The 27,627-nt window shown below is 44.3% G+C and overlaps 1 protein-coding gene across 1 annotated transcript in view; it reads right to left on the bottom strand.

The window, feature by feature from the left end:
* The window catches only part of MOV10L1 (Mov10 like RNA helicase 1), a gene marked incomplete at both ends in the record, with an annotated part of 60,796 nt that overhangs the window by 3,058 nt on the left and 30,111 nt on the right, over nucleotides 1-27,627 (bottom strand). Inside the window, 10 exons of the mRNA XM_080939728.1 lie at nucleotides 1,885-2,022; nucleotides 2,918-3,025; nucleotides 9,315-9,464; nucleotides 17,102-17,275; nucleotides 18,885-19,049; nucleotides 20,061-20,160; nucleotides 21,843-21,964; nucleotides 22,620-22,766; nucleotides 23,912-24,090; nucleotides 25,866-25,965. Coding sequence (XP_080795854.1) covers nucleotides 1,885-2,022; nucleotides 2,918-3,025; nucleotides 9,315-9,464; nucleotides 17,102-17,275; nucleotides 18,885-19,049; nucleotides 20,061-20,160; nucleotides 21,843-21,964; nucleotides 22,620-22,766; nucleotides 23,912-24,090; nucleotides 25,866-25,965 — 1,383 coding nt within the window. The remainder of the gene's footprint in view (nucleotides 1-1,884; nucleotides 2,023-2,917; nucleotides 3,026-9,314; nucleotides 9,465-17,101; nucleotides 17,276-18,884; nucleotides 19,050-20,060; nucleotides 20,161-21,842; nucleotides 21,965-22,619; nucleotides 22,767-23,911; nucleotides 24,091-25,865; nucleotides 25,966-27,627) is intronic.

A 27,627-nucleotide genomic window follows, 5' to 3' on the forward strand; every position in this document is an offset into this window, starting at 1 on the left:
CACTGGCTTCCTTCCTAGGACTTGCTAGTTACCTCTGTAGCCCCGCCCATGGTCCTGCTCTCACTTGCTCATACAGCTGAAGTTAAGGCCTCTCTGGGTGACCACACTGCAACTGAGTTTTGACCCAGGGCAAAGGACACAGGAGAATAGGCCACCAGAGGCTAAGCAGCAATTAAGCTGCTCTCAATTTCATCCAAACAAAGTCCTGAGTCCACCCTAGACTCTCCATTCTCTGCCTAAGGAAGTCGTTGCCCACTGTGGTTCCCAGCGAGGCCCTTGAGATTCCCTTGAGGGGATCCTCCCTCGATCCTCCTCATCTCTGTGCCCTAGCTAGCTGAGTCTAGTCCCTGAGTGTGGAGGGAGAACACCACGGAAGGTGGGTACAGGCTTTTAGTGCAGGAGGTCCTGTGATATCCTGGGGATCTCTCCATGCTCTCGGGGCCTCAGCATGGGCCCCGTCAGTCCTGTGGAAGGGTCTGCAGGAGTGGGAAGATCCTCATCAGGGAGACAGTCTTCACCTGCACGAGGACTCATCCTGGGTTCTGAGAGGCCCAGCCTCCAAGTGTAGTGCTTTGGGCAGCAGTGTTACAGTTGACATGGCTGAGGCACAGCCCCTAAGCTGGTGGAGGGAGCTTGGTGAAATTTTAGTTCTTTGCTAGTGCCTTTGAGCAGACTTTGAAAGTCCAGTCTGGTGGATCAAGGAACCCATCTCACCCAACCTATGAAAGCTCTTAGAAGTTGGCATCTACATGAATTCAGGACAGCTTAGGGAAGACAGGCAGGCCCCAGTACAGGCTCTGACTGCCCCTTCTAGAAACACTGGGTTTTAGGTGGGTGTAGCTCCATTCAAGACCCTCCTCAGTACTAGGCATTACAACACAGCCATCGGGGGCTGTTCACAGGTGACAGGAGCTGGTGGCCTTTCCTACTGTTTCACACACATCTGGATCAGGATAGAGTAGATGATGGTGGAACCAACTCCAAAGACTGTAGTTAGTACAGCGCAAAGGAAAGACACCTTTATCACTGACACAGGCGTCTTCTGAGACAGAAAGGGGTCTGGGGTTATAGAGTGTTTATTTGGGGGAGGGTAGTGGCAGTGACTGCCCACAGGCAGAAAACTGTTATGAACCAAGGTCAGTACAAGGAAGCAGGAGCAGCTCAGCTGACTCAGTAGTCCCACCCACGCAAACATTGAGTCTTGAGTCCAGAAACACAAGAGTCACAGAAGACGGAAGCATGAAGCATGGCTGGACTTAATGGCTGAGGCTCAATGTCTTCCTGTTGTAGCTGCTGTGTATCCAACCAGGCAGACTCGACTGTGTCCGAAGATGCTGACACAGCCATCTAGCCACAGCTTGCTTGACGTGAACATGTGGAGCCACAGTCTTCCCTCCATGGTGCTTTAACATGGGTGCTTTTCTTACCTGTTGAGGAACGCAAGGTAGGGTGGCACTGACCACTAACAGCCACTAGAACAGTGGCTGCTGCAGCCCAGGGGTCAGGAAGAGTCAAGAAAGCATCCAGGCTGAGCCTGAGGCTCTAGTAGGTTTGGGTGCATGGGGTTTTGAAGTAGAACCAATATGGGAGAGTTGGGGAATCCTAAAGAACCCACCTTTTAAGAGTTGGGCAGGAGGGCTCACTTTTGGAGAGCCTGGAGTTCAGGAGGTAGATCACACCCTGTGTAGACACCATTGGTAACACTGTATTCTAGCAGAGCTCCAAAACAGGGATCCTGATGAAAAGAGAGGCACAAGTGAGCAAGGCCCAGAGTCTCCTGGTGCCAGGTGCATGCTGGAGTTAAGAAGTCAATTCCTGGGACCTGTGTCCTTCCCTCCTCTTCCCACATTAAGACAATGGCAGCCCAGTGTTGTGTAAACTCACTCTGACAAGCACATGAGGGTTTCCCAGAACGATCAGCAGTGCTTTGGGTCTTGTGATTGCAACATTAAATCTTTTTGAATTGGACAAAAATCCCAAAAAATAACGGTCATCTTCAAATCTATCTTCATTTGACCGTACCTAGGGATGGACACAAAGGTGAAGAAAAATGGTATTTTAAGTGTTTTTCTTGATACTTGAAAACAGAAAGGTTAAGAAGCAACATGACCTTATTTATTTTTAATATCAGCATTATTCAGTCTACTATAGGGAGACCTCCCCCAGATCCTAACAGGTTATATCCAGTAGTAGAGTTTTAGATGGTGTTAATTTTCTCTTTTGCATGTGAGTTTTTTTAAAAAATAAATTTATTTTATGTGAGTACACTGCAGCTGTCTTTAGATACACCAGAGGGCATCAGATTTCTTTATAGGTAGTTGTGAGCCACCATGTGGTTGCTGGGAACTGAACTCAGGACCTCTGGAAGAGCAGTCAGTGTTCTTAACCATGGAGCCATCTCTCCAGACCGCATGTGAGTTTTCTATCTGCAGTTAGCATGTCCTAACAGTGGAGATACTTTAAAGATAAAAAGGCAGTGTGTGAGTGCAGCTGTCTTCGTGTGGTGGTGTAAAGGCCGCTGTACTGGGGTCTCCTTCTGACACACACCCTAGCAGTCTTTATCTTTTCCTTTTCTTTTTTGTTTTTTGAGGTAGGGTCTCATTATGTAGCCATGGCTACCCCGGAACTTACTGTGTAGATCAGGCTGGCTTCGAACTCAAGAGACCCTACCTCTGCTTCCACCACGCCTGTCGTTTGCCATCTTATTCTCTATTAATTAGCTATTTCTTCCTAGATCCTTTGTACTTGGGCTCCCGGTCTTTGGTTGTGTTAAACTATGCAGTGTCTGGGACAGTCTCTGGCCCGCAGTGCAGCCGTTACACTGTGGATCAGGTGCTTTCATTTGTTTTCGTCTATCACTCACTACACAACCAGCAATTCCAAGCACATGCCAGCTGGCCACAGAGAGAGCACATACAGTGGAGATGACGATGACCAAGTACTCTTGCCCCTGGAACTCCTCGACCGAGCCGACCTTTATGTCAGTCAAGTCCACATTTCGCAGAAGGATTTTTATTTTCTCCACCTTTAAGAAAGGTAAAAAGATTAAAATAATATTTAAAAATCCTGACATTTATTATTATAGTTAAACTAAATACTCCCTTTCCCACTCATATTTTGAGTACTTGGTCCATAGCTGATAACACTATTGGGGGTGTGTGTGCAACCTTTAGAGAGTGGGCTCAGCAAGGACATGTCAGTCACTAAGGGCTTCTCAAGGGCCTTCTGGTCCTGCTTCCTAGTCCTCTGTGAAGTGAGCAGTCTCTGCCACATGCTTCACTGTTGTAGACTAAGCTATCCCACCACAACTGAGTTGTTTCATCAAGTGTTCTCAAGGTGACATGGGAATAGAACAGAACATCGGTGTGGGAGAAGTGTCTCAGGCCTTTGCAGGTTTGCACAAGGAGTGTAGGGCATTTTGGAATGTAGAAGGCTGTAAGCTTAGCAATGACTGCTGGGAGTCTGGAGGAAGAGAATGCTACAAAATGAGCATTTCCATCAATTAGGGACAAACATGAGCCTAGAGGGGCTTCTCAGTCAAACCACCATAGAGCCCCTAAAGCTGTCTGGCATGTGACACTTAGGAAGGTACACAGGGACCATGTGGCCTGATGCAGAGCCCAGGACACCATCAGGCCATTGTCCCACTGTCTGCTGTCACATTGGTTTTGCCACAGTGTGACTCACTGCATCTGGAGCCTAAAGGTAGTGAAGCTCTGCCTTTTAATGACTTTTAAACTTGTCTGAGTAATTCTAAGTTGTGAGCTCTTAATCCCTATTATTTCCCTAGACGTATGTACTGTCTTCTTTGGAACATCTATCAATATGTCTTAACTGTCTGAGTTCAGCAAGTGTTGTTTGTTCCTAAAACAGAACAGAAAGCCCTCATGTCATTCACAGTGTGCTGCCCTCTCTGCTTTCTGCTTCTAGACCAAGATGTGAGATCTTGGCTTTTTTGCCACTTAGCTCTTGCTCCATTACTGTGATGCTACAACCACAAGCCCAATCAAATACTTTCTTTTGTAAACTGCCTTGGTTTTGCCACAGTGAAAGAAAAGTAACCTAACACAGCACCTTGCTAGGCTCCCAAGTACCTAGCCAGCTGTACCCCACAGAGGGTGAGACACAGGAACAGGGGGCTGTGGAGATCAGAATAGGAAGGGACTCAGGACTAGCCTCGAGCTGCACTGGATGGAACACTGGGGACTAGAGAAGATAGCGCTGGTGGGTCTCAGCCAACCTGGTTTCTTGCTTATTAGCAGATCTGACCGTCAAGGTACACATCACTTGCTTTTCTTGCCAAACAAATGACACTTTATATAAGGAGTTATATGTGCCCATACAAACTACATTTTGATCTGAATATGGGGATAAAAATGTAGGATAGGGGAATGGAAAGATAGCTCAGTGGTTAAAGGCACTGGCTACTCTTCTAGATGACCCAGGTTCAACAGGTTCAATTCCTAGCACCTACATAATGGTTCAGAACCATGTGTAACTAAAGTCTTAGGGCATCTGACACCCTATTCTGGGTTCCTTGAACACCAAAGAATCATATGGTACAAAGACATGTGTAGGCAAAATACTTGTATACATCAAAAAGCATAAAAGAATGAAATAAAAAATACTGAGGGAATTTTTTTCGATGTTTCTTTTTTTTTAGATTTATTTATTTATTATATATAAGTACACTGTCGCTGTCTTCAGACCAAGAAGGCATCAGATCCCATCACAGATGGTTGTGAGCCACCATGTGGTCGCTGGGACTTGAACTCAGGACCTCTGGAAGAGCAGTCAGCGCTCTCAACTGCCGAGCCATCTCTCCAGCCCCCCTGAGGGAATTTTTTAAAGGGCTATGAATATAGTTCGGTGGTTCTGCCTTTGTTACTATGCATAAGGTCCTGGTTGACCCCCAGCACACAACACAAGGCTCCTAGCATTTAAGCTTGGTATAGTAGCATCTACAGACTGAGGCAGGGTGATCATGAACTTAAGGCTGACCTGTGCTACAAAATGAGTTCTGGACCAGTCTGAGAGCCACGGAGAAACCCCATCTTTAAAAAACCAGAAGCTAGCGAGAAGGCTTAGCAATTAAGAGCATGGTGCTCTTCTACAGGACCCAGAACTGACTCCCTGAACTGACAAGTGGCTGAGGAGTAGTTCTTGTGGCACTCAGACACACAAGCAGGCAACACACTCATACACATAAAATAAAAACCAATCTTTAGCATAAACAAACCAACCCAAACAAACAGTAACAAAAGGAGTCTCTCAGACTACTTCTCAGTCCCATGAACATTAGTCAAACAGAAAGACCCCTAACTGACCTACTATGTTGAACAGCTGTATAGTGACCAAGGTCAGTGTGGAAGGCCTGGAAAGTTCTGTTCAGCCTAGGTTAGTGCAATCTTGAGGACTGAGCTGATCCCCAAGAATAGATTGAAAACGTGTGGCACTGTGTCAGCCTGATGTCACATGAGCTGTTTTCCCCCTGAATGACTACTAGTATCCCTGAAGGGCTTTAGGTCCAAAGAAGACCTAGGCAAAATTGACAATTGAGTGGGGAGACAGACAAATCTATTCCCACAAAGCAACCGTACAGATGCACAGTCAGTAGATCTGGGTAGATCAGTCTGTCTGTGCTGATGCTACTCAACTCTGAGTAAGAACAATGGGAGTCTGTACCGTGGCTGTGGGGCTCTTCCACCTGCTGTCAGTATAACCTCAGAGGCAAGCAGACATGGAGAACCAAGAGACCCACTGGGGCTGGAAGGATGCCTTAGCTACTAAAAGTTAAGCTCATAACCAAAACCAACAAAATGAAAAAAAAAAGATAATAAAGAGTTGTTCCCAGAACCCACAGTTGTCTCTCTTGCTACAAAAACAAAACCAGACAAGCCCCACCCCTACCTGACAACAACAAAAAGCCCTTCCACTCCTGGAGGTGGGGGTGATCATATTACTGGCTAAGGCTGTGTTCATGGCTGAGGAGACACAAAAAGCCTGGACAGAAGCAGCAGTTTGGGAAGACTCAAAGACTTTCTCCTCCAGCATCTAATGAGATGATCACATGGTTTTTGTTGCTGATTTTGTTTTTTTCTGTTTTTGTTTTCTCCCGTTTCTAGTTTGTTTATAGGGCAGATTACATTGACAGATTTTTGTATGTTGAAACATCCCTGAATCTCTGGGATGAAGCCCACTTGGTCATAGTGATCATCTTAGTGATGTATTCTTAGATTGGATTGGAAGTATTTTTGCATCTATTTTTCTGAGAATCATTGGTCTGTGATTCTCTTTCTTTGTTGAATTTTTGTGTGGTTTGAGTATCAGGGTGACTGTGGCCTCATAAAATGAATTTGGCAATGTTCCTTCTGTTCCTATTTTTGTGGAATAATTTGAAGAGCACTGGTTCTAACTTTTCTTTAAAAGTCTGGTAGAAAACCATCTAGCCTGTTTTTTGTTGTTGTTGTTGTTTTAATTAATCATTCCATTTGTTGACATCTCAAATGATATCCCACTTTCCAATTACCCCTCCACAAGCACCTCCATCCTACAACCATCCTCACCTCCCTTCCCTTTGTCTCTATAAGGGTGTTACCCTACCTACCCATCCTCTCCCACCCCACCCCTCCAGCATCCCCCTACACTGGGGCATCAAACCTCTACAAGACCAAGGGCCTCCCTTCCCATTGATATAGACAAGGCCATCCTCTGCTACATATGTATCTGGAGCCATGGGTCCCTCTCTGTACACTCCTTGGTTGGTGGTCTAGTCCCAGGGAGAACTGGGTAGTCCAGCCAGCAGGTCTTTTTCTTCCTATAGGGTTGCAATCCCTCTCTGCTCCCCCAGTCCTTCTGCAGCTCCCCACCAGGTTCCCTGAGCTCAGTCTGATGGTTGGCTCCAAGCATCCACATCTGCATTGGTCAGTTGCTGGCTGAACCGATTGGGAGAATTTAATAAATACTTAGGGGTTATAGGTCTATTTAAATTGTTTACTTGGTCTTGATTTAACTTTGGTAAGTGATATCTATCAAGAAAATTGTCCATTTCTTTTAGATTTTTCCATTTTTGTGGAGTATAGGTTTCCGAAGTATGATCTAATAATTCTCTGGATTTCCTCAGTGTCTGTTGTTATATTGCCCTTTTTGTTTCTAATCTTGTCAATCTGGATTTTCTTTCTCTGTCTTTTAATTAGTTTGGCTAAGGGTTTTTCTATCTTGTTGCTATTCTCAAAGAACCAACTCTTTGTTTTTCTTTGTATTGTTCTCTTTGTTTCTATTTTATTGATTTGAGCCCTCAGTTTGATTATTTCCTATGTCTACTCCTTTTGACTGTTTGTTTCTTTTTGTTCTAGAACTTTCAGGTGTGTTGCAAATTGCTAGTATGACATCAATCCAATGTTTTTACACAGGTACTTAGTGTAATGAACTTTCCTCTTAGCACAGCTTTCATTGTGTCTCCTAAGTTTGGGTGTGTTCTGTATTCATTTTCATTGAATCCTAGGAAGTCTTTAATTCCTTTCTTTATTTCTGCCTTGACCCAGTAGTCACTCAGTAGGGAGTTGTTCATTTTTCATGAGTTTGTAGGCTGTTATTTCTGTTGTTGAAATCCAGCTTTAATTCATGGTAGTCTGGTAGGATGCAAGGGGTTATTTCAATTTTCTTGTATCTGTTGAGACTTGCATTGTGACTGAGTATGTGGCCAATCTTGAGAAGGTTCCATGAGGTGTTAAGAAGGTATATCCTTTGTGTTTGGGTGAAGTGTTCTGTAACTGTCTGTTAGGTCCATTTGAGTCATCATGCACATTAGCTCCCTTATCTCTCTCTTTAATTTCTGTTTCGATGACCTGTCCATTGGTGAGGATCAGATACTGAAAGCTCTCATTATTAATGTGTGAGGTTCGATAAATTATTTAAGCTTTAGTAATCTTTCTTTTCCAATTGTGGGCACCTTTGAGTTTGGGGCATAGATGTTCAGAATTGAGACATCATCTCGGTGGAATTTTTCCTTTGATGATTATGAAGAGTCCTTCCCTATCTCTTTTGATTAATTTTGGTTGGAAGTCTATTTTGTGAGATATGAGAATAGTTACACCAGTTTGTTTCTTGGGTCCATTTGCTTAGAAAATCATTTTCCAACCTTTTACTCTGAGGTGATGTCTGTCTGTGATGTTGAGTTGTGTCTCTGCTATGCAGCAGAGGGATGGATCCTGTTTTTGCATCCATTCCGTAGGCCTGTCTTTTTATTGGGAATTAAGTCCATTGATGTTGAGCAATATTAGTGATCAATGATTGTTAATTTTTGTTATTTTGTTGTTGCTGTGTCTGTCTGTCCTTCCATTCTTTTGGTTTTGCTGGTGTAAGATTATTTATTTCCTGTGTTTTCATGGGTGTAGTTAGCCTCCTTGGGCTGGGTTTTCTTATCTGGGTCTGACCTAGGTCCTCTGCATGTTATAGTTGTATAGCTTAGTGTTCTAGTGGGATTCCTGAGAGTGGGGACAGGGGTGTCTCTGACTCTTTTGCCTGCTTTTGGGACTCTTTTCCTCAACTGGGTTGCCTTATCCAGCTTTGATATGAGGGAAGTGCCTTCTCTTATTGTAACTTGATATGCCATGTTTGGCTAATATCCCTGGGAAGTCTGCTCTTTTTTTGAAGGGAAACAAGAGGCGTGAATCCAGGGGAGAGGGAAGTGGGGCAGGAGCTGGGAGGAGAGAAGGGAGGGGAAACTGCAGTCAAGACGTAATATATAAAAGAATAAAGAAAAAAAGAAAAAACCCACATGGACTTGTTAGTCCGTTGTACTATAGCAATCAAGCTGGAATTGATGCTGTGTTTCCAGAGCTGTGTGGCCATGGCCCCAGACTTACCTAGGAGGAAGGGCAGCAATCCTCCTTGCCTCAGTGTCCCAAATGCTGTTGCTAAAGAGTGAGCTATCAGACCTACAAAGCTTTTTCACCATTATTATTGTTGAGACAGTGTCTTAATATATAGCCCTGCTGACCTTGTCCTCAGAGATTTTCCTCCCAAGGGACAAAACACCAAGATGTCCCACAGATCCGTATGTAAATATTTATGGTGTAAGTATCTAGAATGTAAAAACAATGCTCAGCCCTGGCTACAGTAAGAGAGTTGGCTGGTCAGTACTGACCATGGGTTGTATGGTTTGCCAGTTTCTTATCTCCAGCATCACTCAAACATCATCTTCCTCCTTTGTAAATTTGCTGTTCAGAATGAGCTTGTTTCTGCCCTTCAGAAACCATGGACCAAGGGCCACAGTGGCTGTGTATAACAAGGTTCAGTCCTGGTAGGCTTACCTGCTTCCGATAGGGTGTGATGACACCTATGTCCTTGGAAGACACTTGACTGGAGACATTCCGGGCCAAGAGGCAACAGTAGCGCATGACCTGGACAGCCTCAGCTGGGCTGAACCACGAGGGGCTTCTCCCTTCACGAGCCTCATTTCCCTGAGTTAGTGAGAAGACAGAATATCATTTACCCAGTAATGTTCAACAAGTACATGTTGTGGATTTGGTTTATTGCTTATACTATGTTAACTAGGTTCCCAAATTACATGAGAATTTATACGTCTGCTTGTGAGATGCTGACAGGTGGTTCTAATTGGCAAATAAAATTGCTGATGGCCAATGGCTGGGCAGAGAGACAGAGGATAGACTTTGAGGTTCACTGGCAAGAAACTCAAGGAAAGAGGAAAATCGCCATTGCTGGGGAGAAGGTGGTCCTGGCTTGAGAAGTGTAGGACAAAGAGACAGAGACACTGTCAAGATGCAAGAGTTGGGGGTTGTGGCCCATAAGGGCTGCAGGCCTAGGTCTGTGGCAACCAGGATGGAAAACAGTAAAGTTTTATTAAGTAATAATTTAAAAATATTGGAGGGGGGAAGAAGAGTATGTTAGCGGCAGGGAGGTTTGAAAGTGCTCAGCCATTGCATTGTTTAAGACATATTAAATATAAGGCTGTGAGTGTGTGTGTGTGTGTGTGTTGGGTGGGAATGGAGAAGCAAGAGCATACTCACAGGGGAGTTTAGAGCAGATTAACACACGACCACTTCAACTATGAATACACAGTAAACACAACAGAAAGAAACATCCCTATTCCATACAGAATACATAATTTATCAGGACAGTTATCATTAAATAATTTGGAAATTAGAACCATATTTTAAAATAAGCTTCCCTCCCCTTCAGACAGAGTTTTGGTACATAGCCCTGGCTGGGCTGGAATTCACTGTGAAGAACAGGATGCCCGTGGCCTGAGTGCTGGGATTAAAGGCATATGCTATCATAGCTGGCTAACAAAAGATGTTTTGGGGCAGCGTTTCACCATGTAGCCAAAGCTGGCCTGGAATTTGCTATGTATATTAGGTTGGCCTCAAATAGAAATTTATTTGTCTCTGTCTCCTAAGTGTTAGAATTAAAGGCCTATGCCGCTATGCCTAGCCTAGAACCATATACACACTATACAAATATTAAGGACTTACTGCACACATCTACCATTTCCAGGCCAGGAATAGTGACACATTCCTTTAATCCTAGCACCTGGGAGGCATAAACACACGGATCTCTATGAGTTCAATGCTAGTCTGATCTATATAGTAAGTTACAGGGCAGCCAGAGCTATATAATAGACTGTCTCAAAACAGCATCAACACTCCTCCACACCCAAACAAAACACAAAAACTTAAAATCAACTTATGTGGATTTATGGCCCCAGAGATAGGTCATGGAAAAACTCCTTCATGTAACTTAACCAAGGATGGGCCATCCTTGGTAATCATGTGGCCAAGAGTAGCCCACATTAGAGAATTGGCATTTAGGAACCTGACATGAGACAACTCACAGCTCACCAGACAGAGAGAAGCTGTTGAGGCTGATGATGTCCACAGCAACATGAAGGCAGATGGCAGGACTTGAGGAGGAGCTGGCCATTAGTCCCTACAGGCTGCAGGAAGGTGCTGGGCACAGGGCAGGTGGTCCTACTGTCAGAGTTAGGTGCTGACATCTTTCCCACTTTAGCTACAGGGCTCTTCCCTTCAGCCAACTCCAGTTCTATCTAAAGAAGCTTTGTTTTGCCAAGACGGTTCCTTGAGCCTAGACGTTTCTCATCCTGAACACACCCTACTCAAAGCACGATGGAGTGAACTGCCATGGCTATAACATTCAGACCAACGGGCAAAAGCAGCTCAACATGACCCTTTGAATATGGTAAGGTAAGTTTAAAATTAGGTATTTATTTTATGTCTGTGCTTTGCCTGCATGTATGTATGTGTACCATGTCTGTGTCTGGTGCCCTTGAAGTATAGAGGAAGTTTGGAGTTATAGATGGTTGTAAGCTGCCATGTGGATGCTGGAAATCAAACCCAGGTCCTCTGGAAGAGCAGTCACTGCTCTAAACCTCTGAACCATCTTTCTAGCCCTCAAACTAACGCTTTTTTTTTTTTTTTTTTAAAGATCTATCTTTATTGTCTGTAAATATGAGCATACATGTGTAGGTGCCCATGGAGGCCAGAAGAGGGAGCTGGAGTGACAGGTGATTATGAAATACCTAATACAGTGCTGAGAACCACATACCAGTCCTTCACAAGAGCAGCAAGTATTCCTAACCACTGGGCCATCGCTCTAGCCCTACACTAACGGTTCCCATGCTCAAAGAATATATCTAACAGAGCAAAAATTCAACACAAACCAGAAAGAACACTTGCAAATAAGGTAAGGCATTCATATCCAAAACACACAGAACTCTTATAACTCAGTGACAACCCTCCTCCCAATAAAACCAGTTAATATGGGTCCGACTGAGCAGGCACACCTCTGAAGAAGCACTGGGTAAGAGCTGAGTGTACAGCAGTGCCTGTCAGTCTCTTAGCACTGGGCAGAGACAGTGGGCTCCTGGGCGCCTACAGGCCAAGCAGCCTAGATAAGTGCTGGCACAGATCTTTAATCTCATACAAGTTTAATCCCAGCACCTGAGTGGCAGAAAATATCAATCTCTGAATTTGAGGCCAACTGGTGTATTGAGTTCTAGGCTAGCCAGAGCTACATAGCAAGACTGTTTCTAAATAAATAAATAAATGTTAAAAAAACAAAAGTAAATTCTGACATGCTATGGACATGGATAAACCCTAAATGCTGATGACTGTGACCTCGTGATCCCCTTATGTAAGGTCTAGAGTGGTCATATTCATAGGGTCTTCCAGAGGCAGGGCTAGTGGGGAAGGAAAATTCTGTAGGGACAGAGTTTCCATTTTACAAGATGGAAAGATTCTAGAGATTGTTTGGCTAAGAAAATATGAACACACTTGAACAGTACTGAACTTCACATTTAAAACAGTTAGCACAGGGAAGTTTATGATGTGTGTGTGTGTGTGTGTGTGTGTGTGACCTTACACATGAGCAAAGCAGGTATGATGATTACACTTGTAATCCCATCGTTTGATCTCAGTGTGAAGTCAGCTGGGCTACTACTTAGTGAGACTTTGTCTCATAAAATGCAACAAAACAAAAAAGTAAATACCAGACAAAGCTATACTAAGTTTTAAAAAATTTACTTAATTTTATGTGCATTGGTGAGAGGGTGTCAGATCCTGGAACTGGTGTTATAGACAGTTGCAAGCTGCCATGTGGGTGCTGGGAACTGAACCCAGATCCTCTGCATTCTTATTAAAACTGCAGGTATAAGGATTAAAACAAAAATACTAGTAGGAATTATTGGTCAGGAGACTTCAGCCTATTTCTGTTGCCCATACTTACCTCCCAGAGGTTGAAGGTAAGTCCCTAATGTAGAACATACATACACTTTGAACACAAGACTTGTAGGGTTCAGGCCATATCTGACCTGAAAGCCTCCCCGAGGACTAGCTTTCATAGTAACAGAAGGTGTTATATAAGATGCCAGAGGAGGTATGAAACCACAGTCCTAGACAGCTATGACACCTATGAACCACAATGACCAACAAGGGAAGAGATTCCTAAAGGTGTAGTAATGGCTCTCCTATCTTGGTAGCACCCAACAGCTGTCTAAATTATGGACTGTTTAACAGAAAGGAGATCTGCCAGCTTCCCAGGACTAATGAGGTCATGGGCCTTAGAGGATAACCTACTAGATCAGCAGAATTCCTAACACATTCTCAATAGACTCACCACTCACCAGGAAGCTTCCCTTTGCAGCAGAGAGAGTTACAGCAGACCTCAGCTGCTCAAAATTCATGGGGTGCCCAGTCTCATATACATATACAAGACATATACATATACAACCCAACTCATGCATGTACAGCTCATGGGTCATCGTGGAAGATGGGGCTGGAAAGACTGTAGGAGCCAGAAAGCCTGCTGTGGGATCATGTCGTTTAGAAATGATAGGGAAGTTATGTCCATGGTAACTCAACAATATGGATGTCTAAACACAACATAAGCCCCTAATTGGTTATCCAATACCAAGTGGTCAGACTGAGATAATACACACATATAAACAACACTAAATAGGCGTAGCAGGTTATATTTATGTATTTATACATTATGTAACAATAACAAAGAAAAAGATGCCACGAACTTGAGAGGGAGCAAGAGGGTGCACGAAAAAGGTGGTGGTGGGGAGTAAAGAGAAGCAATGATGTAATAATATTTTAATTTAAAAACTGGTAAAATAAGAGATAAGTAAAGTAGCAATGAGGTGTCACTAAAGACAGCAGCAGGAAGTAATGAGGCAGGAGAGGTAGAGGTGGGTTAGCTTGTCTGGTTTCTTAGTTGCACTAGAGGATGAGGAACTGCTGCAGGAATGAGGCAACAGAGGTTTTAGGTTCCTATGGCACCTTACTGTCCCTGCTCAGTGCTGCTACTAAAGCATGAAGCAGCATCGTCCAAGTGGCCTATGTATAACGTACACTATGGCTTCTCCATGACATTTCCTTGCGGCAAAGAGACCACAACTTCCTTTGAGCCTGGTTTGTGGAATCTAGGGTGTTCAGTCCTACCCTAAACACTCCAGAAAACACCTGAGAAACTCTGTCTGGCACATCCAAAGCATAGGTGGGCATGAGGACATTCTGTCTCCTGTGAGCAGAGGAAGCCAATAGTGCAGTGAACAAGGGCCAAGCCTGCCAGCAACACTGCAGCCAGTTCACACAGGATGTGGTCCTTTCTGTCCAAACTGGGTGTGGGCCACACTCTCTGCTGGACAGAATACCTTGTCCCCATTAAGTTCTGAGGGCCTAGGAAAGAACTTAGCAGATAATTTGACATTTAGAAACTACTAAAAAGTGACTAAATTAATTGCAGAGATTGCTGATGATTCTCCACCATCTCTACAAGACAGACTACAAGACGGACTGTCTCATAGCAGAAGCAGGATATTCTCACAGCTGCCCTCAGCAGCTTCCAGGTCTCAGTGTCTTCCCACTCTTCCCGTGGTCTATCAGATCACCCGATCCAGCTGCTCCCAGTGACACCCATCTCCCTGTGACACAATGCAGTCTGCGAGGCTAACCCTGTTGAACTACACAGACTACGCAGACAAGCAAGACTGCCCACCTTCTATTGCTGCATGATCTTAGGGAACTCTGCCTTCCTGATACAGACCCACCGGTTAAAAGTGTCCAGAGAAGCCAGATGTGAGGCTTCCACTTGTAATCCTTGCACTAAGAAAACTGAGGGGAAAGGATTTTGAGTTCAAGGTCAGCTTAGGCTGGTAAGACTGTTACAAAAAAAATTCAAATGAACAAACAAACAAACAAAAAACAAAGGCAGGGGATGTGACTCAGTATGTAGAATACTTGCCAAACATGCATGAAGTTCTTGGTTTGATCTTCAGCACTGGATAAACCAGGTACAGTGTACATGCATATAAACCTAGGACTTGGAGGCAGAAACAGTGGGACCACAAGCTGAAGGTCATTCTGAGTTATATGTCAAGTTCAAGGCAAACCTGGTACACATGAGACCCTGTCTCAAAAAGCAAACAAAGTAAAACCAAACACAACATAACTAAACACCTGCCCATGAGAAACTGGTGAAATATTACCCTGGTCCAAGTAAAGGCACTGGTGCACAGTTACTGCCTGACCTCCATACATGACTTTCAGGTCGCCATGTACTTCCAGGGCCTGCTGATGATCAAATCTATATTTCCATCAGTTTTCCAGACACCAATAGGCACTTTTCTCTTAAAATTCTCTATATTAGGCAGAACATAGTAGTGCATATCTTTAATTCCAGCACTCAGGAGTCAGAGGCAGGAGGGTATCTGTGAGCTCAGTGACAGGCTAGTCTACAAAGTGGGTTCCAGGCAGTCAGAGATACACAGTAAAACCCTGTGTGAAAAAACAAACCCAACATATATCCACTGGTATTTTTGGACTACATTCCACTAACTTTTACCTTTATTGTCAACTATACACATACACACTACACACTTGGTCTATATGGTACTAAAGACTGATCCCAGGGTCTTAGACATGCTAGTCAAGTATTGTACTACTAAGCTGCATGCTTAACATAAAATGCATATTGGAAACTTTCATTTACTCTAACTTTGTAGTATGTTTTGTAAATCCAAGTCTAATGATTCTAATCTGGTTCTTTTTGGCAATATTAAAAACTGATTTAGTGCTATAGTCATTTTCTTTTATAAAACATTTTGAACTGTTGGTAAAATTATTATCATAAAAAAGCCTGTGCTGATTTTGATTTTTTGTTTTTAAAGTAAATTCTGTGTAGCCCTGGCTGTCCTGAAACTAACTCTGTAGATCAGGCTGGCCTTGAACTCAGAGATCTGTCTGCCTCTGTCTCCTTAGTGCTGGAATTAAAGGTGTGCATACCACTGTCTGGCGCACCTATGGTGACTTTTTAAAATTAGACTATATTAAATACATAGGTTAATTTGGGAAAAATTGACATCTCTAAGACCTTGAACTTCTATTTATGAACACACCTTCATGTGTTCAAGTAAAGCTTTTCACCTTTGTACTGGAGGCTTCTGAGGATGGACAGAGTTCCTCAGACCCCGAGGAGGGTACTCCTGGGGAAGGACCGCACATCAGGGCTGGTTCAGCACTGAAAGCCACCAGCACACACTGCTTCAAAACATTTCTAACAGATCCAGACACAACTTTTTCCTCAAGGTTTATAGAGAAACTGAGGCAGGGACTGTGCTTGGAAGACCAGGCTACAGGAGAAAAGAGTTACTTGACACCATTTTCCCTTCTGGGTATGACACCAATTCTGGAACATAACTCAAGCCCTCTCCTTTTGGGAGGATGAATGTGAAACTTGATCTCTGGCTCTGACAACCAAATTCATAATACAAACTGCTTTTAGTGGATATATGCAATTTTCTTTAGCTAGTAAGCATCGACACCTCATTCTGTGGGGTCTGTAGGAAACCTGTCCTTGTCATCCCCTAGCCTCTGGATCTGGGGTTCAGTGCCTGGCTGACTGGTTCTTGTGGACTCTCAATAGATTCCGATCCTGATGACGTTGGACCTTGGTGCCTTACATCCCAGCCTTTCTTTTTCTAATACAAGATCTAAATTTTCATTATGTGTACCTGTATGTATATGGTAGTGCAAGTGCTCATGGGGCTAAAGGCATCAGATCTTCAGCTGGAGTTACAGGTGGTTGTGTGCCACCTGAGGTGAGTGCTGGGAATTTAACAGAGGTCTGCAAGAGTGAGACACACCCCTAACCACTGAGCCATCTCCAGCCCATTCCCCCTGCCCCCGCTCCCCAGACTTCTAATCCACACTTTGAGCTCTTAGATACTGGCCTCTGTCTCCTCTTAGAATCCAGTATTTGTCTAATGTAGGCATCAAAGGATACTAGCCTAAAAATCCACTCTTAAGTCCTTTCTGTACGCAATCTCTGACAAGAGAGCTCAGCAGCAGCCCCTCCTTGCTGCTGCCCTACAGGTAAGAGGTCAGCACCTGTCTTCCCCACCCTCAGGCCATAAGGATGCTTGGCTAATAATGTAGTACAGACAAGGGACACGTGGCATTGATAATCACACCAGATGGTCTTTGAGCCAAGGTGTCTCCTCTTTGATCCCCTTGTATCACCTGATTCAAGAAGTACTCAGTAGCCATGACAGACTTACCCTCACTCCATGGAAGATGAGAGGGAAGCCTTTTCTGGGCAGCTTCTCCCAGCCCAGCAGTGAAGTCACTATTTTGGGATCAGCACAGACCTCAAGCTCCCTATGGTAGAACAGGCGTGAGGGCAGCGCCAGCAAAGCTGAGTGGGACCTGTAGTTCTTCACAAGCTTTGTGACCTGTGGGAAGAGGGAGGCATAGGCTACACAGAGTCAAAGCCATACCTATCCACATTATGCCCCTGTTGTCCTTGCAAAGCAAATTCGAAACTAATCAGCTTAATGCTGACTCCACGGGGTAGTCTCCTGCTCCTGTCTGGTTCTCATTATTAACTTGAAATGTGATGCCAGGTCAAGATTCTCAGATGACTCTGAACCTAAAGGAGGGATGAAGGCCTCTTCTGTGAGTCATCTTGGTCCTGCTGTTGAGTGTCTCTGAGTGGATGCCTTTAAACGAAGCCCTGTAAAGCTCTGACTCAGTGCTGGTGTGACAGCCCCTGCTCTTTGGTTATGGGGACAGCACCCTTATGAGGAACATACTTTTCACCTCCAACTGCCTGGGAAGTTGGTGCATACAAGCCTCTGCACTTGTTCCTGGCTATGACGGCCAAATGTCACTGTCAACTTGAGAAGACTTGGAATCACCAAGGCAACACAGCTCTGGGTGACTGTTGAAGGTTTCTAAAGAGGTTAGTTAAGATGGGCCAACCTCTGAATGTGGGTGGCACAGACTCCTGGCGGAAATCCTGGACTAAATGAAAAGGAACACGGAAGCCAGATGGGCAGCAGTATGCATGTCTTTCTCTGCTTCCTTATGACAAATGCCTCATACCACCATGCCTTCTCTGCCGTGTCACATTATCTCCTCAAATGGTGAGCCCAAACAAAGCCTTTCCCCCCTGAAAGTACCTGACAACTGTCCCCTGTTGGAGCAATTGAAGTATAATAGCATTATATACTGGCAAAATGCTGGCTAGCCCCAGGGCAATGGCTACATTTGACTACAAAAAAAAAAAAAAAAAAAAAAAAAAAAATGTGTGACCTCGGTGAAGCATTATACCAGCTCAGAATAGTGTAGAGAACAAGAGAAAGAAAGCCATTTCTTTTTCAACAAAGAAACTATGACCCAAAGTGCAGAGGAGATGGGTGAGGATATGTCTCGTATGCCGCACAGTTCCCGGGCATCCCCTCTGACCCAACAGGCACCGTGCTGTATTCATCCTGGGGTGCCTATGTGCAGTCCTTTTCCAACCATGCAGCGGTCTAGAGTGATGGTTTCCCTGAGCTCTCACTTGTGCTCAGTCACACGAGTGAGCACCTTAGAGCAGCAGACTACAGGAAATACTCCCTACAGGTCTCAGGGCCAGGCCTTCTCTTCTTCACATGAAGTTACATCCCATTTTCTGTTTTCCTACATTCATGGAGTAAGGCAGATTTAACTTCGTTTAGTGTCTGGAATCCCCAATCTCCCCAGCATCTGCACTAAGGCTGGCGTCCTCTGATCCAAGCCCTGAGTCCTGCTTACCTCCCTCCCCAGATGTCTGTGGCTCACTCTGCTGAGCATGCTTCATAAGGTTAGGAGAGCAAGGAGCAAGTGGGTGTTTGTGGAGGTGGGGACACTTCCAGTTCTCCTGGGCAGAGATCTCTGTTCACATACTTGACTCATGGGCAAGGGGAGGTGGGCGAAAGCAGTGTGGCAGAGGCCTTGGTGGCCTGGCCTCAGCACTGTCTGCTGCAGTAAATGTCTGCACTTTTTCTATCTGTGAGACAAAGCAGAGTTTGGACTCACCAACAGTGGGTTGTATGCACCACAAGCACCAAAGGCATTCTCATCTCTCAGGTATGCTGGTCTGGACATCAGCCTCTCTAACATGGACACATTCAAGCCGTAGGCCATGGCCAGCCTGGACTTGATGACTGGGCCAAGCTGCATGGGGTCTCCAGCGAGCACGATCTGCAGCATATGCAAGGATGCTGGATTAGTGAGCAGCAGACAGGCTCTGCTCCCTTAGTAGAAGTTTGGGGAATGGACAGGCAGATCTTTAAACAGGCTGGGGGTGGACCTGTGCAGGCGGGGTGGGGCCCATTGTGTACTCTGGTTATGTGGAATGAGCAGAGAGGTTGGGAGGCCATGGTGGACACAGCTGGAGTGGACTATGGCCTAGACAGAGAAGTGGGAGAGACGACACTGGGTGGGCTTGAGACTGGCTCCTCCCCTCAGCAGTCACTGCTGGCTTCTCTCAGTCCTGGCACAGCACTCAACTGCCCCTCCCACTTATTTCTCAGTGGAATGAAGGCCTCAGGGATTCAGCTTGTGCTCTGGAGTTCTCTGCTGTGCCTGGACCTGGGAAACTACCCTTGGCCTTTCCCCCAGAAGGCCTCACACACTGACACCATGCTGACCGCTCTCTTAAGTATTCTGATTAAACCAGTTCTTCTTTAACCCTTAGTCCCTCCAAAGAGTACTTGTTTCATAGGGTCTACTTATTGAAGGGAGGAATGCCAGGTGACCTCTCAGCTGGAATACAGGGAGAAACATTCTCTAAGATAGTAATTCATGCCACCACACAAAGTACCAGAGAGAAGCTGAGATAGGGATCTGCCAGGAACACATGGAGTCGGAGGGGCTGGGGGTCTGAGTGAGAAGCTCTGAGAATGTAATGAGAAGGACAGACAGACCCTAGCAGGACATGAGGCCGTCCTCTCCTCTCTGCCATGGAGGGCACACCCAAACTAGTCATTTTAGCTGTTGACTCTGCCTTTGTGTCCCCTGTGTGTCCCCATATCTACCATGGCTCTTAGCTTCTGTTCACAATGAGGAAGTAACAAGCAAGGCTCTTTCTTCCCAGAGCCATGACCTCCCAGATTCTCGGGGTCCTAGTACTTTCACTTGACCCCTCTAAGGCTGTGACAGTCACCAAGAAAAAACAGTGAGAGAGAAACACACTTAAGACATGGGCCTTACCTGGCCATTGATGTCTGAAATCAGTCCCAAAGGAATAAGGCATTCTGGCTCACTTGCCTGCCCTGCCTCGTCCACAAATACGTGTGTGAAGTATCCAACTCTAGAACCAAAGATGTCTCATGGTAATTCCATCATATGGTTTAGAAACTGCTTCCCAATATATATCTATATTTCTTTCTTTCTTTCTTTCTTTCTATCTATCTATCTATCTATCTATCTATCTATCTATCTATCTATCTATCTATCTATCTATCTATCTATCTATCTATCTATCTATCTATCTGCACAAAGGTCTGAGCATAGTGGAGCTCTCCAGGGAAAACAAGACTAAAAAGTATGGTTACCACATGACTGGGGGTCACTGCAGCTGCAGGTCTAAGAGACTCACATGAATTCCTACCAGCGCTGGCGTTCTGGGAGCAAGATGTGTACTGTTTTGAAGGGCATGAAGGGGATGGTGGGAGGGTGGGGATGAACAAAGCCAGACATCCTCTGGTAGCATTAGAGGTCTGGCACCTTGTATCCCTTGCCCTTACTTAAACCTGTCCCTCCGAGTCCAGCAGCCTCTTAGACACATGTAGCTTTTGAGCACCTTATAGTGGCAACTCTGAATAAGAAAATGTAGACTGTCTCATTAATGATTAATACATAATAAAATGACATTATGGGGCCTGCAATATGGCTTAGAGTATAAGGCACCCATCACCAAGCCCAAGGACCTAATTCCATCCTTAAGACTTACATGGTAGAAGAAGGGAACCAAGTCCCTGAAGGTGTCTTCTGACCTTTATTTATATTTACATACATTCAAAATAAAATAAAAATATTAAAAATATCATATTTCTACTTTAAAAATAAAGTGAGTAAGTAAAGAATATGAAATAATTTGCAACTTGTGTGTGGCTATCTGCACTTGGCTCTCTCTGCTCTCAGATATCTAGAGCTCAGGCCAGAAAATGCGGCACCTGTGGGCCTGTGTAGTCACCCCTATGGATACACCCTGTGGTGACTCTGCTCCTGTCTCCATCATTCTTGCTCACCAAGCCCCAACTCTGAGGTCTCTGTGTAAACATGCTCAGAGCTCTCTTACACAGGATCTTTACATGTTGCTAGCTCACTTGCTTGTCCATTTTACTCCTGCAGAGATATCTGTCCTCAGGATCTTGGAAGCTGGGGTTCACCCACAGGGACCTTTGCGTCTCCCTTCCTTCCTCAGCCTGCCCTGTGCTACCTCCTCCTCTTATCAAGCCTGCTTGCAGCCTCCCCTGTTCACTTCTAGTGTATTGGTCTGAAGCTTCCTCATTCAGCTTCTTTTTAGCTCTTGAACATATTCCTGGGAACATCTCTCTGGTCCTCAGACCCCTGCGGTCCCCTTCACTCCCAGTACCATCACTGCTCTATCTTCTTGAGGAGCCTCCACCAGTGGGTACCTGAGCTGCCCCACCCAGGACTAGCTCCTGTCTCCATCATTCTTGCTCACCAAGCCCCAACTCTGAGGTCTCTGTGTAAACATGCTCAGAGCTCTCTTACATAGGATCTTTACATGTTGCTAGCTCACTTGCTTGTCCATTTTACTGCTGAGCCCTTTGAGACTCTTGGGTCTCTCATTAATAATCCTGTTTCCTCAAAAAACGATGCTCCCACTGCCTTGTCACTCTTACACAATGGTTGACACTTCCCTCCACCACTCAATCTCCATCTGGTCAACCTCTTCTGACATAAGTGTGGGAGGATGCAAACTGTCTGGGTGACTCTGTACCTTAAACAACATCTGGTGCTTACCTTACTCCTATTTGGTAAAACAGTCCTGCACTGCTACATGTAGTGATGATTATCCTGAATCTTGAGGCTCTCCAGATATCTTCTCCATCTCTGCAATATGGTTTGATGGCATCAATAATAGTCTGGGGCAAAGAGGTTAGAGTTAGAAGCATTTCCTTAAAGTGGACATAGCAGCAAGGCTGGGAGGAATTCTACAAAGTAATCTTGCTTTGTTGCTACTTCTCAGTGATGATGAATCATTCTTGATTATCTTAAATTAAAATGGTCCATGTTTTACAGATTCTGAGAGCAAGAATATACTACACTACATTATACTATACTACAATCCTTTACATGTGGCCAGAAAACAACTTAATAAATTTTAATATACTTAATATATTTTCTAGTCACAATTTCTTATTTGAGCAATATTTTATTCAAAAAGCAAACTAGAATCCTGTAATTTTCCAAATATTAGCTATAATCAAACTAATAAAATAGAACTGAAAAGGAACTAGAATGCATTTGAAGAATTAAATGAAAGCATAGCATCAAAATTTAACTAACTGGGAATGTCCAAAAAAGTACTGTTAATTCAGAAAGAGGATAAGAATACAGTAAAATATTCAAAAATAAGAACCCACCATGTAGCCACATTGTATCGCAAGACAGAGCAATTTCTCTATAGAACTTTTATGAAGACACGGTGTCTACCCAGCTAGTGCCTCCTGCTTAAACCTGCCCACTCGGTACTCTACATGGAAGGATTCCAGGTGCCCACCCCATGCTGGGGCTCACCTCTTCAAATCTGCAGGTAGCATTCACCCGGACCATGGCAGCTGGCTTTAGCACTTTGCTCTCGTGAAGTCGCAAACACACAAGGTCAGCAGCACTGTTGGAGGGAGCGCAGACCAAAATCCGACTGTCCGGCAGAGCATAATGTACCTTCATTAAGAAATTAGAGACCGGGGATCATAACCATTATTGCCACAGAGTGGAAATCCTGAGTCTATGTCCACCATATAGGTTCCTTTATTGGGAATGAGGGGTGGGGACAGGTTTGGATGCTGCCATAGTCGGGGTTTCTCTTCCTGCGCAAAACATCATGACCAAGAAGCAAGTTGGAGAGGAAAGGGTTTATTCAGCTTACACTTCCACATGCTGTTTATCACCAAAGGAAGTCAGAACTGGAACTCAAGCAGGTCAGGAAGCAGGAGCTGATGCAGAGGCCATGGAGGGATGCTGCTTACTGGCTTGCTTTTCCTGGCTCGTTCAGTTTTCTTTCTTATAGAACCCAGGTCTACCAGCCCAGGGATGGCTCCACCCACAACGGGCGGGTCCAGGGATGGCACCACCCACAATGGGCTGGGACCTCACCCTTGATCACTAGTTGAGAAAATGCCTTACAGCTGGATCTCATGGAGGCATTTCCTCAACTGAGACTCCTTTCTCTGTGATAACTCCAGCGTGTGTCAAGTTGACACAAAACCAGCCAGTATAGATGCTGAGCAGCCCTGCAATGTCAAAGTGAGCACTCTGCCTCACTACCCACAGATGAGATGGGGAAGGCTCCACACCCTCCACCCCCACACTCACACAGATAAAGAGAGAACACAGGGCTTCCCAAAGCCTTGTATGTGCTAAATCTCAGCTCTGCTACCCATAACCCTCCACATTTCCACAGACACTGCCATACACAACACCAAGCTGTACCAATATCACAAGCCCAACTTGCAGCATAACACAACCATGTATGGTGTGCTTGCTGGTCCAGAATGACACTGTAGTGCTGTATACACAGCATTTTCATAGATTTAATGGTCACTGTATGAGGAGAGGCCAGCAGCTGTGCAGAGCGGTGGCTTCAGTCACGATCCAGGCAACTTCTTCAGTGAAGCTTCACAATGGAATCAAAGGTTTACTATTCTAGAAATGAGGTTTCTTCTTAGACTTACAAACTTAAAATCCTAGTACATAAATAGACAATATTTTAAGCTAAATCTTTCTCAAGTTCTTTCTGATGTCTCTGAAGTTTAAACTGGTACTTTTGCAGACACAAACGCAACACAGACCAGCACCATTGTCCTTACCTGCAAAACAGCCTCAATTATCGTGACAGTCTTCCCAGTTCCAGGAGGTCCAAAAAGGATATATGGGAGGGGCCGGCAGTCGCCACTCAGGATCCTCCTCACTGCCAGCTTTTGGTTTTCATTGAGCACTGGGTTGAAGAACTCCTTATCTCTTGCTTTTGGGATCTGAATTTCATCCACTGCATTTGAAGTGGAGAGACAGGCAGTCAGAGGCACACAGCTTTGCATGACAGGTTACAAGATGCGATAAAGGCCAATGCCAATAACCTCCAGTATGACAGGAGAACGTGTTCCAGAAACATCTGACTGTGGTTTTTGAGGCTAAGTCAGGAAAAGTAACTTAGCTTTCTAATAGGGGGAAAGGTATTTATAGCTCCAGTATTATCTAAAACATTACATTCAGGGTTATTTATTTATTCTAAGTAGCTGTCTTCAGACACACCAAAAGAGGGTATCTTATTCCATTGCAAATGATTGTGAGCCACCATGTGGTTGCTGGGAATTGAACTCAGGTCCTCTGGAAGAGCAGTCAGTGCTCTTGACCACTGAGCCATCTCTCCAGCCCCCATACAAGGTTTTGAAAACTTTTTTGCTGGTGATTTTTCCCAAACATTTAAATTTGTTTTAAAAGTCAGCATACAAAAAAGCAGTAAGTTTCATGGTATGCACTTTAGTATGCACTTGGTCCTGGTTGACTTTCCCCACCCAGTGCCCCCCACTACACGTCTGCTGCTCCCCCTCCTTTCCTCTCCTCCTGCACTCTGCTTTCATGCCCCAGGTATTCTGTAACGGGGCTTTCTTTTTCCCAATGCTCCTCATTCCTTCTCATAGTAAGCACCCTTTCTATCTTTATGACGTATATCCCCACATACATACATGTCTAATATTTAAAATTTAAGATTTGTATGTGAGAGAAGATCACTTGATACTTGTCTTTTCGAGACTAGGAAACGGTTACTAGTTTCCATTCAACAATTTTCCTGAAAGGAATCATAACTTCACTCTTCTTTGTTTTAATAAAACTCCACACATTATCCATTAGTCTGTTGATGGATATCTGGGTTGGTTCTACCTTTTAGCAACTATGATTAGTTTAAAAATAAGTATGGATCTGCAAATATTTCTTGAATGATGACATAGACGTCTTGGGGTATATATCATGTAGCTGGACAATATAGCATTTCCTCTATTCTTATCTTTTTTGAAAAAGATCTATTTTATATGTATGAGTGTTTGCCAGTCTGAATGTCTGCATACCACATGCATGCCCACAGCCTAGAGGCCAGAAGAGGGCATCAGATCCACTGGAAGTGAACTTGCAGATGGTTGTGAGCTACCATATGGGTGCTAGGAACTGACCTGGGTCTTCTGAATGACAGAGCCATCTCTCCAGCCCCTACTCCTAGTTTTTATCTTTGAAACTTCGGGACAGAGTTTCTAGCAGTAAATATGGTTCTTCATCAGCACTGTTTGTCTGCCTTCTTGATGCTAGCCTCTCTGACTGGAGTGAGAAGGAATTTTGAATAGTTTTAGGGACATTGAACACCTTTAAAAATGTTTACTTGGTATTTGTGTTTGTCAGTTAAAGGTGTTGATGCATATCAGGTGTGCTGACCTCTGCCTTTAAGGCTACGAGAGGCATCTCTTGAGTCCCTGAATTTAAGACCAGCCTAGGTGTCTTTGCAAGATTCTGACTAAAATATTCAAAGTATACAACAACTTAAGAGCACACATAACAAGAATAATATACAATGTTAGGTTTTTCTAAAGTATCTAATCTAAACCATCAAGACATCCCTCAGGACCAAGCAGATGGGTCCTCAGCCTTCTCTGTGGACAATGTATCTGTCACAACTGTGTCTCTAGCACAGTGAGCTCTCAAGGAACCTTCTTTCAAGAACAGGTTTCTTCACTCTTCTTCTCTGAGCCCATTATATACAAGTACACAACTCACTAGTCTCTGCAGTAGAGGTAGCCTTCTCTGGCTGGTCTGTGGTACCCGTGTGCCTTTCCTTCGTTGTGTGTTTAGTTTGGTCCTTCACTGTTTTCTTGTTCTGGAAATGATCATGAACAAAGTAGTTAGAACATCAGCTTTGTGTACAAAACCTTAAAGAGCAGCATACGTGCCTACCAACATTTGCTGTCATATTTAATAATTCTTTGAACGGGTCAGGTCTACTCCTTGAAACATAATTCAAACATGAGACAGTTAATTAAAAACCTGCCCAAAAGTTTATGTTTATCCCTCAGCAGTTTGAAAAGTAAATATAAATAAACTGAATTTTGTCATGACAAAATTGAGACAAAGAGGATAAGTTTTATTTGATTAATATACATCCCACATCTTTCAAGGTTGGCCTAAGCAGGGAAAGCTGCCAATACAGTCTAGAGCTTAGCTCTCACAGACAACCTTGGGAAGCCCTCTCTTGAGGCACTGAGACCTCTGCTACTCAGCTTCTCCACGCCTTCCTGAGAACACAAAGAACCAGCATTGCCTGTCAATCATGTTCAAAGCCTACACAAGCACTGGCTTTCCCAGTGTGACCTGCCATTGCTGTCATATTGGTGCTGTAGAGGACAACTGATGTGCTCTTAGTTGGCCTTGTAATTGTATTTGTCTGACCACAGTCTAGAAGCCCTCTTCAATATAAGGATAGATAAGTATTCTTTTTCAATACTGACACAGGTATTTGAGGCCTTTAACACATACATATTGTAATATGTATTTCATGTATATATGAAATCTTTAGATTTTTTTAAATGTATTTGGTAGGATGACTCAGTTAAATTTCTGAAAACAACAATAGAACTTGTTGGCACGGAAAGAGCAGATCTGAGATGGGGAGACAGTTCAGCTGGCAAAATACGTCCCATGTAGGCATAGAAACCTGAGTTTAGTTCCTAAAACTCACATCCAAAGCTAGGCATGTTGACAAGACAACCACTACTACTACCAAATGGGCTGGGGAGACTCAGCTCTTCCGGAGTCAGAGAAGGACCAGGAGGCTTGCTACAGATCAGAGTTTCAGAAAGATGGCTGCTTGTCTCAAGCAAGGGTCAAGAACAGCCATGCTCCAATGTGAGTCTGATGGCAGGAGGATGCTGCAGACATTGGCAGGAAGAGAACCCAGGTGGGGCTGGGAAGCTGGAAGGCCTGTCAGCCGCTTTATCCTATTCAGGCTGGCTGCCATATGCCCACAAGGGAGGGCAGTCTGCTTTATCAACCTATAAATTCAAATGTCAGTCTTACCCACACGATGAGATACACCCAGAATAAGGTTCAGAGAGCTTCTAGGCACTCTTTGGATAGGTTAAGATAACATTTAAAATTAATTACCACAAGAATATGCCCTTACCTCCTGACAGTGCTATGAACTCGAGTCGCATTTACCATTCTTAATATTTGTGTATGTATCCTGCCCCCAATCTGGCTTATGCTTTAGCATTTTATCCATCCTTTCAAAACACCATGGGTCTTTGAGATATGATCTTGCTATGTAGCCTGGGCTAAGATTGCAGGTGTGCACACCACACATGGCCCCCATACGCTTCTGTACACTTTCTCTGTTCCTCCTTTTCTGAGACCCAAATAACAAGCGTGTGAGGCCATCTGAAGTTGTTCTGAGTCCGTACATGTCAGTCGTTTCAGAAACAGAACCGAATGTTTCTAACATTCTTAAGTAATGGTTAAACTATAAACCGATAGCCACAGTGAT

This window comes from Micromys minutus, assembly GCF_963924665.1.
Source record: "Micromys minutus genome assembly, chromosome: 27".
NCBI classification, from domain to species: Eukaryota; Metazoa; Chordata; class Mammalia; order Rodentia; family Muridae; genus Micromys; species Micromys minutus.